The 15,103-nt window shown below is 31.6% G+C and overlaps 1 protein-coding gene across 2 annotated transcripts in view; it reads right to left on the bottom strand.

Moving 5' to 3' along the window:
• Positions 1–15,103, bottom strand: part of LTBP1 (latent transforming growth factor beta binding protein 1) — a 475,937-nt gene that overhangs the window by 39,352 nt on the left and 421,482 nt on the right. For both annotated transcript variants that reach the window (XM_074288158.1, XM_074288159.1), the window contains 2 exons: positions 3,879–4,004; positions 2,298–2,441 (listed from right to left, as the gene is read on the bottom strand). In XM_074288158.1, coding sequence (XP_074144259.1) covers positions 2,298–2,441; positions 3,879–4,004 — 270 coding nt within the window. The remainder of the gene's footprint in view (positions 1–2,297; positions 2,442–3,878; positions 4,005–15,103) is intronic.

Below are 15,103 nucleotides of genomic sequence, written 5' to 3'. Positions count from 1 at the left end.
TATACCCTAAGAAAAATTTGTTCTGAACCAATTTACATTTTAGCATCATCAACTATTATGTTTTTATTAGCTGCAAGATGCCAAGGACTCAAAAAGTTAAAATAGCATAGGAATATTCCCTCAAAGTACTTAGAGTTTAACTGGAAGAATAGAAGAGGAACATATATTAGTTAAGTATATACTGAGTACTAGACATTGTGCTAAGCACTTTACAAATACTATTTCATGTAATCTTTATAATAACTCTATGAAGTAGAGGGTATTATTATCCTCATTTTATAAGTTGAAGAAATTGAGGATGACAGAGATTAATCGACTTGTCTAGAATCATACAACTAATGTTTGAGATCAAATTTTAACTCAGGTCTGGCACTCTATCCACTGCCTCATCTAGCAGCATAACATAATCCTAAAAAGATAATACATAAGCAGCAAGGATACGCAGTACTTAGCTGTGTCTAATAGAAGGATATAAATGAGCATAAAGCAGAAAAGTAATTAAAACAAAGGAGAAAGACGGAAAAATAATTTAAGAAAACCTGAGAAAGGAGAAATCACTTTTTGCTATAATGCAAAATTATAGAGAAGGAATATGGGTAATAGCTACTGTCATCAAGGAGATAAATTGGGATCAGACAGTTAGAAAGCCCTTTTAAGATTTCTCCCACCAGTAAATATGATTTTCTTCCCTTTCCAACTGGGAGATCACACTAGGTCCCATAAATTATAAACTTAAAATAAAACAGATTATAACTGTCATTGTAATTAATTGCATTGAAGAAATAAGTGGCAATTTCAAAAATCTACTTCAGGATAAATTAAGTTATATTTTTTGCATTTTAATGCAATCTTCCACAAAATTTACTACTAGAGCAAATGAACACAGTCTAGATATGACTGATTTTTAACTATAAGTAGAACTGTTCCTTCCACAGATTCTACAAACATTGAAGAGATTGAGCATGATCTTCTAACAAAGTTGTCTCTGCTAAGGACCAATTAATCTGACTGCAGATAAGTATATCGTTAGTATAGTCAGTAGGGAATGAATTTCTCAGTTATAGTAGTCAAGGAAATGAATTTTTAAAGAAAAATTATCTACAGAGATAATTTATCTTAAATTATCTTTGAAGTGTGGGGATAGACTAGAAGAAAATTAAGGATCACAAAATTTAGGATTATAAATATCAAATAAAATATTGGCATTGGACATGTGAGAACTTTGTTAAAAATCTATGATTTGATATAATGCAAGAGAAATAGAACCATCTCAATATGCTATTTGCCTTATAAACAAAATAACACAAGCTGTGGTTGAACTAAAAGATGCCTCATAATTTTATTTGAAATTAGTAAATGTCATTTTACTGTGAGCACAAAAGGAATCTGAAACATCATTTTATAATACACTTTGTTACCTTGCTTTGCATAGCTCTTGAGGAATATAAAAAAGATGATCATAGTATTTTTTCCATTATACCATACTGTTTCAAGGGGTTAGTATGTCTTCCCAGAAATAAATAAGCTGTTTAAAAAACAGAATGCGCTTAAAAAGGATCAAGCACTGAACTGCAAGTCAGATTATACCTGGAATACCATGTTCAGTTTAGAACTACATAAACTAGAAAAGAAGTAGGCAGGCTGGACTAAGTCTAGGAAAAGGCAATTAGGATGGTGAGAGGATCAGAAGTAATACAACATAATGATCTATGGAAAGAATGGAAGTTTTATCTCAGATAAAATCTAAAGAGATCATGATAATTGTCTTCAAGAATCTGAAGGGCTGTCAAGCAGAAAAGTGATTAGATTTATTCCATTTACCCCAGAAGAACAAATTAGGACAACTGGTAGAAGTTGCAGAGAGGTAGATATAGGTTTTCTATAAGAAAAAAACTTCTGAATTAGAGTAATTCAAAAGCATGGTAGGCTGCCAGGACAGAGAGTTATTTTGCCCTTAATAAAAATCTTTAAGCCAAGCTAAATGAACACTTAGAGATACTTCAGAATCATTTCTTGGTCAGATGATTTGGATTGCAATTGGATAGCATCTAAGATTCTGTACAGTTTGTGGACTCAGTGATTCTCCAGAAACTTTAAATTGAAAAGCAAGTTATTTTTAATAAAAGGACACCTATTTACTGGCTAACTGTTCCTATGGTCTAATCATAGTTCAACTTCAAAGTTCTTTCTTAACAATCTCAGACTCTTTTGCACAGAAATAGAAATATTATTAATGCATCATTTTAGGCCAATGAGAAAAGTCTTGCTACTTATATATAAAGCCTTCTTGACTTTACCTGTTGAGGATCTGGAGCGGCACTGTCCAGTCATGGGATTATACTCCTGGTTTTCATCAGAACACATACAGAGGAAGGATCCTTCTACATTTTCACAGAAGGCTTCACCACATATTCCACTAAGCATTTCACATTCATTCACATCTGGAAAACAAAGGATAAGCTGATTTAGATGTGTTCTTCATTAGTGAAAACTCTTTCTTTTTATCAGCTAAGCTCATCCCAGTATTACAGAAAACAGAGATGGTCCCCAATGAGCAATTAAATCTTTGCTTAAATTTAAGCAAAGAGGATGCCTAAAAATGAGACTATTATCTGTACTGTAAAGGACCTGAAAACTCAAAGAAGTTCCAAGTCACATTCCTTGCTTATGTTAAAAGATAAAAGTTTTAAAGGACCTAAGATCTTATTCAGACATTCATGAATAAGCAAGCTCAGTCTCATAGTTATTGAAAAATAACAGAATTTTAAGTTTCATAAAACTTTACTGTACCCCCTTGACTTTTTTTATCATGATTACTTTTATAAAACATGACTCTAAAAAGCTGCTATTCCATAAATTTAATAATATACAATTTACATAACATTCAGGTTCTATTTCATTTGAAAGCTGTGCAGAAATTAACTGCTCCACAAAATAGATATGTATTAAAAAAACAGGGCCAAGAGATTATATAAATGATTTTTCTCCTTTCTACTTACCTCTCTGATTATTTTTTCACATGACAATTTCCTTTAGTTAATCTAATTCTTTTTTTCATGGTTATAATAAGAGTACACAAGAGTATACAGAGAGCATCTTTATTCAAGAATTACGAAAGCACAAAGACCCACATAAATCTTAGGTTCCCAACTGCCTTTTTTTCACAATAGAATCATATGTATGATTTTATTTCCATTTCCATATACATATGTATTTGTGCATACACACACATATTTCTATAGGAGCCTATGCCATGAGAATATATTCCAGTATATTTGATAATATTCAAGAGAATTTCCATCACTATCAATCCCAGAAAAATTCACAAAAAAATATATAAAATCATGTCACTTTATAAGATTATTGAGAAACAACACTATTACCAACATTCTTTTTTAAATATAGTGTCCAAGGTGATTGGTAAGCCAATCCTATCATCCTGAATTATATTTCTGATAGAAAGTTATATACCTCTATTTATTTTGCTAAGAGTTTAAGCAGATGGCCTACTTAAAGAAAATGAAAATTAAAATAATATTCTTTTTAAAATTTAAAATTCCTTGATTTTCCAAAGGCATAATTCACTGCATCTTTTTAAAATAAATAAACAAAATGACTCATCTTGTTCGATAATCCATTTGACATTCCCTTTCAAGCAGTTTTTAAAGGATTGTCTTTATTGAATGAATACGTCTTCACAAGATATTTGGTTCATAGGAAGAGAATTAAGAACAAATACTTATAGAATAAATATATTTCAAACTTATATCTTGATTAAATGTTGTCTAAATAATATTTGGAGAAAAGCAGTTTTCTGTGGATGAAATGAACTTTTTTAAAAATTAGGGACTGTTTTTAAAAGAATCCTAAAAACTCACCCACACACCCTTGTCCATCCTGCGGGGCCTGAAAGCCTTGATAACAGAGACAGCGGAAGGAGCCAGCTGTATTATCACAAAAGCCATGACTGTCACAAATAGTGTTGTTTACACATTCATCAATATCTGCAAAAAAAGGGACAATTTCACATCAGACACAAGAGGAAGACAGTTTAATAAACACATGACATTATTAATATATGGACACAAGAAAAATTATCAGATTATTAAAATGTTATCAATATGTATAAAATAAGTAATATATAATGACAATGTCAACATAAACATTTACAAAATTTAATGTGCAAAAATTTATAAAATTTAAATGTAAGTAAAATATTTTGCCTGATATTAATCAAAATTTGTTCCAAAGAAAAATAATTCACTTTGCAAGAACAATCAAAGTATCTGTAACTGTTATGGTCATTATTTTCTAAGTGTTTCTGTTTTTTTTTTTTTTTTTTTTTTCCCTGAGGCTGGGGTTAAGTGACTTGCCTAGGGTCACACAGCTAGGAAGTGTTAAGTGTCTGAGACCAAATTTGAACTCGGGTCCTCCTGAATTCAGGGCTGGTGCTCTATCCTCTGCGCCACCTAGCTGCCCCTTAAGTGTTTCCATTAATAGTTTTCTATGGCAGTGCATTTTGTCAGTGGAAATATGTGCAAATATTATAGGTAGAAATGTTTCTAATTCCTAGACACTGCCTACTAGAGACTCTTCCATCTACTAATATTTGTCTCTGTAGACACTGCCATAGTAGACATAGTCTACTATGAAGACTAAAGTAAGCAGAATTAAGAGAATAATGACAATAATAAAAGGAAAGTAACTTTATAATGATATAAAGTAACTATATTAGAACTCAGTAAACTGCAGTGAGCTATTTGGATGCCACAGAACTAATGATAAAGCATATCTCTATTCTCTAATAGATTAAAAAATGCCAAATTAGACATATACTGCATCATCTATTAAATGCATTGGTTTACTTTTATTCTAAGAGAAGTCCTATTGGCATGAGTGAGAGACAGAATTGGGAAATAACATTTAGTGAAGGTGGGGTTGGAATAAAAACTACAGACCAGATGCAAAACTATGAATAATTATGTCAATAAGAACATAACAATTCAGCAAGTACACAAATTCACTGCTGGTACCCTGTTATGACCCTGTTCAATTACTTTAGCAAACAATTTGGGCTTGTGTAAAAAACTGGTCATGATCTTTGTCTTATTCAAGCTTCTCTTACTTATCAGTTGTGAGACCCTGGTCACATCAATTAAACTTTATTTGCCTCATTTTCTTCATCTGTGGCATTGAGATAACTGTGACATCTTCATCCCTAGGTTGTTATAACGATCAAACAAGATATCTGTAAATCACTTAGCAAGGTACCTAGCATATCACAAGAATTTAAGAAATCTTTCTTTATTTCCTTCTTCTCTCTTTTCTTTGACTCTTATGGAGTTATTTATGTAAAATATTTGTAGTAGTGTAATTTATAGCGGCAAAAAACTGAAAACAACCTATATGTGTATACCCAATGACTAGAAAAACTAGATAAACAAATTGTGGTCTGTAAATGTAATAGGTGCTATATCATGAAGAAAACAAGTAAAAATAATTCAAAGAAATATGGGAAAGTTTTTTGAATAAAGCACTCCCTACCCCTCCAAAAAACTCCAGTACCAGTATATAAAGTTACCAGAACTATCAAATGAAGATAACTTTAAATGCCAACAAAACTTCAAAAAATATTGGAAAACTTTGTCCCCACTTATAAATCATATCCCTTTGTGTTTTTTTACTTAAAAAAAGAAAAAGAAAAAAAGTACTTTATGTAGATACATTGGCAAGTTCACAATATTTTAAATAAAATTTGCAATCACTCATATTTTGTTTTTAACAACATACTTTATTTATGAGAAATTTCACTGAAGATCTGTATAACACATTGAAACAAATGTTTTGCATCTTACTCCCAAATTGGACCAACCATCATTTTCCCAAAAACTCTATTTTCCTCCTTCTGTGCCTTTGTCTGCACTGCTAATTAAAACCTTCTTCAAGGTCCTGCTCAAATACTCATTTTTTCCATAGGCAAATCATCTTTACTCCTCTTGGTTCCTTTATCCCAAAATAAGAGGAATGAACTCACTGTTATCTCAAGTCATCTCCATATCCATATATATATATATATATATCTACATACATACACACATATACACATACACTAATATATACTATATTCATATTCTAAGCTTTCCAGCTAGAAGTAATTTCTTCATCTTATATAGTATCTACAATTACTTTATGTATTTTTTCCCCTTTTTCCTAATAGATTGTTAGTTCCACTCCCCTAAGGCTCATCTATTAAAGATTTTATCAGATAAGAGGTCTCTACCAATACAGACTAAAATTCAAGTCCATGATCCAGTGAAACAATTCCTAAGGCACATACTGAGGCACAAAGAGGTCAAAGGACTTGTGTGTCCTTGAACATATACTTAGTACCAATGAAATGAACTCTGAATTCTGAGATTTTTTACTTCAACCCCAGCACACTAACCTCTATACCACACTGCCTCCATCTCTTCTCTGAGACACTCAACTTCCTATCTCTAAATAATTACCATCACAGGATCTGCTTGAAAGGATCTGCCTTGCTTAAAGTAATATCTTTCATGCTCATCCAGAAATGTTTACTTTTTTATAAATCACTTGGATGAAGACAGAATATGCTTATAAAATCTGCAGATGACACAAAACAGAGAAGGATAAGTAATACAACAGGTACCAGAATCAAGGTTTTAAATTATTTCAACAAGCTAGAATGCTGAACTGAAATTTAAGAAGGATGAATGTACAATCTTGTGTTTAGATTAGGAAAATTAACTGGAAACAACACAGTCAATGAGGAAGACCTGGCTTAGTTGACAACTAAATATTTGAAAAAGAAAATGAGATTTAAGTTGTACACAAGATTCATACATGTAAAAGGTGCATTTGGTTTAAAAAAAAAAAAAAACATAACTAAAACTAAAGTATCCAAACAGTGGTAGTAATAGTATAGAGTCAAAATTCAAGGAACTAACATTCTGACTTTTTTTCTATCCTGGTAAAGCTATATTTTGCAGCAAATTGTTCAGTTTCAGGTGTCACATCTTAAGATCCTTTGACAAAGATTGCATCCAGATTAAGGCACCTCGGATGGCAAGAGGCAGAGTTTGTACTGAGGAGTAAGCAAGTGTTGTTTTATATACTTAGCAACTAGCTTTTGCATAGTAAGGAGTAACACATCTCAGAACAATTTCAAATATCTGTACATTTCGTTTCCTATCAGTGAGGGAGCTGGAGAAAGAGGAAATTTGAGGCCATAAAAGTCAGGAAGGAAATTCAATGAAAATTTGTGATAAAACCTTATCAAAAAAAGACAGGGATGTTCTAGACTACAATACAGTAATTGTATTTGAAATTAGAGAACTTGCTGCAAAATTCAAAAGACAATTCTGATTTCTTTATAATTTTTGAGATTGAGAATAATAGTATTTAATGTAGAAAATTTTGATAAGCAATTTTTTGGATTTGTAATATAAAGAAAAAAGTATACTCAACTCCTACTGGTTAGATTAAGCAAATAATGCTTTAGAGAAGTGATGTAAGGGCTAGCAGTTATGTTGTCAACAATGAGCTGAGGTAATGTTTTAACAAGGATGCATTTGTTACATATCTAGTGACCTAAAAGCAAAAAAATAAAAATTTTTTGTTATCATTTTCTTTGATAATATAAGTCATTTGATGTTGTTTCCCCATTACCATTCTTTCCAATATCCAGGACATTTTTCATTAGGATTTAAATTGTAAAAATAAACCTAAATCTTGGCAATACATGATCTATTTTAATGAAAGCCCTGATAAGATGATAGCCTTATTAATAGCACAAATGAAAATCATCCCAATGTGTTCACTGGAATTCAAAAGATAAAACTCTACTTCACATGCCAGCTTTATGCTGACTCATTTAGAAGTTTATCAGAGTACATTTTCTGCTTTCTTGATTTTTTATATTTTTCTAATAATATCAAATTGATTTTGTCTGAAGCCTTATTAGCAACAAGCCATGCATGTTTTTCCAAATTTCTAATAGACTACACAGATGTTCTGACAAGAGAGTATATTGTCTGCTAATTTTGCATAGAAATTATTAATATTTGTATTTTTTAAGCAAATAAAAATCAATAGAACATATTGAAAATAAATACAAAAGGGAGAGAAATTAGAAGAACCAAGGATTTAATGGGTTTTCATAATTGGAAAAAGTTTTAAATTTGATGTTGAGACTTTACTTTAAATCCTATTGAATACTTGCTAGCTATGTAACCTGAGGTCTTCCACTTAACCTCTCTAAATTTCAGTTTATGCACAGTCTGCTTCATAGGAAAGATGTTCTTTAATATGAATGTGAATGATGATGCAACAATAGAAGTACTCCAAATATCAGAAAGAATTACGTCTGCATGTGCTCATTTTAAAAGTGACACCGCAATGATTGGCTCAAAATTTGCTTGGCTTTGATAGTTGCATTATATGGAAGATCATGCTGAAATGCTTTCTGCTTACTGCCAAAGGATCAAAAGCTGAGGACAGGGATTTCCCCACTTTTGCAATTCTTTTTCCAGCATCTAGTACAATGCCTGGTACAGAGTAGATTTTTTTGTTGATTGTCAGGTCATCATTCCTGACAGTGATAAAATCAATAATCTGGACTAAGAAAAAGTTAATTGTCATTAAAAAATACATAATAATGAACATCATACCTGAGGCAGGTTTCATAGAAAGGTGCATGGCCAGCAAAAAGATTTAATTTTTATCCATCATGTATTAAGTACTATTTGCCTGGCACTGTGCTAAATGCTAGAGGTAAATGGATAAAAAACAAACAAAAAAAAAGAAACAATGCATACTCTCAGGGCACTCATATTCTATGATTGCTTCACTGAAATGAAATTTGGACAGATAACAAAATGGAAGTACCTAGACACCATCATGTTCTTACCAGGGCAGATGAACTGACATATTTTGTTTTCAAATTAAATAACAAATTGTGATTTAAGTCTATGTTAACAAAATTAATAACAAAAACAAAGGCGCACATAGACAAATGTATGCATATAAATTTATGTATTGCCTAAAGTACATATTTGTATTCACTATAATGAAATAACTGGCTTGTTTTCTCTTTGGACACATCTATTATTTTTTGATAATTCTATTTTTGTTGTTTAATTGTTTTCAGCCATATTAGACTCCATGCAATTTAGACTTTACTTGTCAAAGATACTGGAGTGGTCTGCCATTAACTTCTCCAGTTCATTTTACAGATGAGGAAACTGAAATAAATAGGGTAAAGTGATTTGCCCAAGAACACACAGTTCTATTAAATGTCTGGGGCCAGATTTGAATTAAGAAGATAAGTTTTCTTGACTTCATTTGTACATGTACCACCTAGCTGTCCTGCTTCTATTTTTACCATGCCAATATCCAATTTACTCCTTCTAGATAGAATTTATCTAAAATAATTAGAAAAATTTCATTAACAACACTACCCTTTTGCTATAGGGTCACCTTAGAAAAGCAAACAGTAGCGAAGGGAATGGCATTTGGCTTTCACCTCTCCTACATAAAATCTTGCATAGATACAAGTAAAGCTGGAATTAAATGTTATTCCTTTACTTTGGAGATTTAAAAATTACCATATTGATATTTAAATGTTGTATGCCAATTTGGCAGGCCTGAAAGTGAAGGATTTCTGCTATAAACCAAAATCCAGCAGCTATCTTGGGATTCTTTCTATGGCAAACTGGAAGTCAGAAGATCTAGCCTTTACTTCGGACTCCATCACTTTGGGACCTTTAGGTTAATCAATTCACTTCTAGTGCCTCTCTATCCCAAATATAAAATAATGGCATAGAGCTTTCAACAAATTCACAGACCTTAACATAAGAAATGATATTAGTAGAGGAGATCTCAGTCTTTTAGTAGAAACCAGGCTTAAAAAATGGTATGAATCTAATATTTAACTGAAAAGTGCCATGTCTACTGGTTTTCTCCATAAAAAAGGAAATGACCCACTACTAATTCAGTCCAATGCTTTGCCAACCATTTGGAATAACTAAATTATTTGGTGCCAGAATCTTGAGAAAGGAGGTTCAGAGGAAAGGGGTTTGAAATGGAAGAAATTTAGGATTCATACTTCAATGGAAATGCAGTATTTACTTTCCTTACCGACGGGAAAGAAAGCCAACTTGGAGGCAGTAAACCCTAGCCAAGAAGCTGGACTGAAAAATATCAAATTGAGGGAGAAGCTGCCCAAAAGGAATTAAAAGACAGTATGGAGACTGGCTCAAAAGAGATGAAAGAGATAGCAATATACCAACACAGAAGAGAAGCCAGTGTTAATGAAGGATGAGCACAAAGGGAAAAAATCAATTGTAATCTAATCAATAGAAAATTAAAAATGGTATTTGGAGAAGGTCCAGAAAGTATAATAGGGTATGGAAACAGATTTAAAATGGTTTAGTGAGGTCTGGCAGCAACGATGAGGTTAGAGAATATGGATTTTAAGCGCAATGGAAAACAAGGTTTTTCTCATTTCTTCTGGGAAATGGACATAAGCCAGAAAATAACTAATGATATCCTATTGCAAAATTTAACCTTCTCCTTTCTGAGAGGACTAAGCAGGGAAAAAGAATTTAAGGACCTAAAACTCCATAAAATAGAGTGCTCAAGAAATAAATAGTGGAAAAAGTCTTACCCTTAATCACAAATCTATTTTTTTTTCTCACTGTATTTTGTACCTGACAATTTCTCCAGAACTCACTGATTTCAAAAATCTCTATTTACCTTAGTTTTAGGTGGGCAGATTTGAAAAGATTCTTTTCTTTTATCCCTTGCAATACATGTAGAATATGCTCAAATAACTAAACCAAAAATTGATTCTGGATTCATCAGATACAGTAACAGTTAAAATAAAATCTATTGTACTGGAACTCACCTAAATTCTGATTTGATGCAATGAATATTGGAGCTAAAGAGAAGGAAAAGGAATAGCAATAGCAACAGCAACAGCAGTTTGCAGTAGAAGTAAAAGTGTACACGAATGAAAAAAAAATAAAAGAAAATTGGAATCTCAGAATACCTCAGGATTTGGGGTAGTCCAGCCTACAAGATAAGAAAAGGCTTGTTACAATCTCTATGACAAGCATCCAAGTGGACAAAACAAGATATATGGACTGATTTACTATTAGAACTATACAAAAGTGACATAAGCTTCCCTGGGAAATAAAGGATTCTCTCTCAGTGAAGGTCCTCAAATAAAAGTTGGACAACTACTTATTAGGTATAGTAGAAGATATTTCTTTTAAGGAATATTTTAGATTAGTTATCTATTGAGGTTCCTTTTAAACTCTAATATTCTGTGATTCTATTCGTTAAGTCTATGTTTAAAGAGGCAGCAGGGAAATAGCAATGGAAAGAGGTCATGGAATTAAGAAGATCAGAGTTCAAATTAATATAGACACCAGCTATATGATCAAGAGCAGGCTGCTTATGATTCAGTATCCTCAAATGTGAAATGGAGATAATAAAAGTACTTAATCTTGAGTGTTTGTGAAGAAAAATAATAAAATATCTGAAATGCTTAGCATAATTCTTAGAATGCAGTAGGCATTTTATATAAATATTTATATAAATATAAATATAAATAAATATTCTCTTTTCCTTAAAGAATCCAGATAATAGGAGATACTGGATAGCTAGAATATGAGACCAAATTTTTCTATATGGAACTAAAATATGGCTCTCTGGAATTTAGAATTGTAAATTTAGTGTTGTAAAGAGCCAAAAAAAATCTAAACCAAACAATTCATTTTACTGATAAGGAAACAGTTGGAGTTATCTGACTTCAATTATTGTGCCTAATTCTGTTCCCTAAGGCTAAGAAGTGTAAATTAAATAAGAAAAAGTATTTATAAATATCTTAAACTATGTATGAAGGTGTAATTGAATATTCTTTTGAGGGAAATATAATTTGTTTTAGTTATACAATATAAATGTTAAGAATGAAATTTTGTAACATGTTTATAACTAAATTAGTAAAAGATGTCATTTTGGAAGAAAATGTATAAGAACTGCTTTGACATGCTGATCAAGCAATAAAAAATTAGGGAAAAATAATTTAATGATTTTCAAAAAATTAAAATATGAGTTTTTAATTCATGCAACAGAGAAGCATTTCTTTTAGTGATACCAACATATAAGTGATACCAACATTGATAACATTCTTTCTTCATTTCCTCCTAGTAGCAGGGAGTGGAGACTGTAGGTTCTCCATGTTTATATCAATGAAACATAAACCCAGAAGATCTCACCAGCTTTCTTTCCTTGCAATGCAAGGCCCAGATAACTATCTGTAGTACATATAAAAAAGGTTAAGTATAAGTAGTAAAAAGCTAACTTAACGGAATTTCCATTTAAGTGTATCTCAAAATCTGAGCAAAACACATTCTTTAACCTTCAGACTATCTAATGACTTGAATTCAAATGTAGACAATTAAGAGAAAAAATATTGTAAAATATGATTTAGCAGGATGAAGAGATTATTTTTCAAAGTAGTTGAGCTGATCAAAATCAATTTGTACAAAAAAAGCTCAAAATAGTTTAAAAACCTTATCAGTAGTTATTCAAAGAGGAAAGAGAGGCATGTAGTAAATATAAACATGGGAGTGATGAATAAGGAACAATAATAATAAAAAGTAAATGTGCTGCAACAACAAAAGACAGCAACAGAAAGTCCAGGTTTTCTATTGGCATCTATGTGCAGTTAAGATTTACAAGTTCTCTAAAGGATTTATGAGAGCACTTGGACAAAACTCACAAAGGAAGGGTTACACATTTTAATTCATTTGGCAGATTAGTAATGGGTGATATCCCCCAGAAAATCAGACCTAACAAATTTCACTTGAGAGGATTTAGACTTCATATAATCAGAAAAATGACATATGCAAATAGGAACATCTGGAGACCCACACAATATTTTGGGATTAATCACAAAATGCCTTCCATTTGGATTCTCAAAAACATCTTTTATGAAAATCAAGAACTTCTGACCATCTCTATCTCCTTGTTTTATGCCTCATTTGATATTGAGGAAACATGAATGGTTACTTTTTGACTAAATTTCTACAGGCATACTACAAAATCTTTAAAAATGCATGGAACATAACCATTTTAGAGGGTTTTTTTTAAATTATAATTTCCTGAGTCATTTTTTTCTCCTGAGGGCAAGTAAACAGATTTTTTAAAATCTCTCAATTTTATAACTATAAAGATGTTATTATTTATTATCAAAAATCATCTGCATTTCTTTGACAATTTTTGCACTTGATATTCACAATCTGTACAAATGAAAGAATAAGCAAATTGGACAGTAGGCATTGATATCTTCTTGGGTTGCTTGTTTTTGTGGTAACAATGTCATCTGGAAATTTCCCTCCATTATTTTGGCACATGATTCTTTTTGACATATCTTGAATAACTCATTCCTTAGGGCATTAAAATTTGTGTCTTCTCAAGATGATGTCTTCTATGTGGGTTTTTTTTTTTTTTTGTCATGTTCAGCTTCTCTTCCAAGCTTCAGTTCTATTTGTCATCAATTATGAGACTGGATTGCTACTGAACATATACAAATATGTTCAAATTTTTATCTTTTCTTGTATTTTTTTTCATTTTTGTTTATAAATAATCTTGGGATGATCTGGTTAATTGGGTCTCAAGCCAAACAGTATGAAGGCTCAATTTCTACTTTGCTGCTTTTTGTTATTTTGTCAAGTGATGTTGATCATAATTCTCCACCATCCTCCTCTATTAGTTGGATAAATGAGTGTGTACTTCTAAACCAGTGTTGTCTTTGGCTGCCATGTCTCTCTGCTTGGCAAGTTGATCAAGCGTTTGTGGACCAAAATGATTTCTGGTTTGTTTGATTTTTTTTTTTTTATTTCTTAGATGGCAACTGCAATTCATCAAATTTCTCTTAGAAAATGGTGGTGGTAAAATTCAATCATTTATTTTAAGGAATTCTTTTTTTGCAGAGCCAACAGTTCCATTAAAAAAAGAAATCTGTTCTGATTAGATTATACAATGTCTTCTAATTTAACTTTCTGCTAAATTTAGAGTTCATTCTGAAACTCTTTCTATCACTGTTACTGAATTTAGTTCTTACAGATTTTTGATTTTGAAATTAGTCTCATGTCAATAATCAATTATATCAAGTTGCCATTAGATGTTAGTCAATTTTATGTCTGTGCCAATGTTCACTATTTCCAGTGATTTCTAATTCTCTTTTTGGAGGAAGTAGTCATACTTTTCAGGAGTTGGATTTTCTGTGTATTTTAGTTACAAGACTTTAGAAAGATCAAAAGTTTATAAATTGGTAAACATAAAACTGTAACAACAAGGAACAAAATTCAAGAGCAAAATTCTACTCTCAAAAACTCATGGAAAACTTTTAGCAATATTCTTGAAGATTTTTTTTTTTTCTTCAGAGGGGAAATGTTTTAATGATATTCCTTTTAAATATTATTGATATTTACCAAAAGCTACCAAAAGACTAATCCCCAAAACAACACTATCTTGTAACAAAGAAATATAGTCAAACAAACCAACACACGAACCATGTCTAAAAATAAATGCCTCATTCCACATCCATACTTTACCACATCTCTGACAATTTTGTTGTATTTGCTCATTTCCTGACTCTTCATGGTCTTTTTTTTTTTTTTTTTTTTTAAGCAAAGATAGTGGAGTCATTTGCCATTTCTTTCTCCTGCTCATTTAATAAAATAAGGAGCAAAAAGGTGAATAGGATTAAGTGACTTGCCCAGGGTCACACAGCTAGTTAAGTGCCTTAGACCAGATTTGAAACTCAATCTTCCTGATTCCAGGTCCCAGAACTCTATCCCCTGAGCCACCTGGCTGCCCCTCTGACAATAGGCAGAAACAATACTTCTTTCTGATAATAATTCTGAACATCTGAAGAATGAAGAGTTATCACATGCTATGCATTTTCTATAAAAAGTCAACTTTAATTTTAAAGAATACTAGGAAGGGACAACAAAGGATCCCCTAGTCTAAGAATTTCATTTGATAGATAAGAAGTATGAGGTTTGGA

The sequence above is a fragment of the Sminthopsis crassicaudata genome, chromosome 2 (assembly GCF_048593235.1).
Source record: "Sminthopsis crassicaudata isolate SCR6 chromosome 2, ASM4859323v1, whole genome shotgun sequence".
In the NCBI taxonomy this organism is placed as follows: Eukaryota; Metazoa; Chordata; class Mammalia; order Dasyuromorphia; family Dasyuridae; genus Sminthopsis; species Sminthopsis crassicaudata.
Note: the sequence above shows the minus strand (reverse complement) of the source record. Positions and strands in the feature narration are given on the sequence as shown.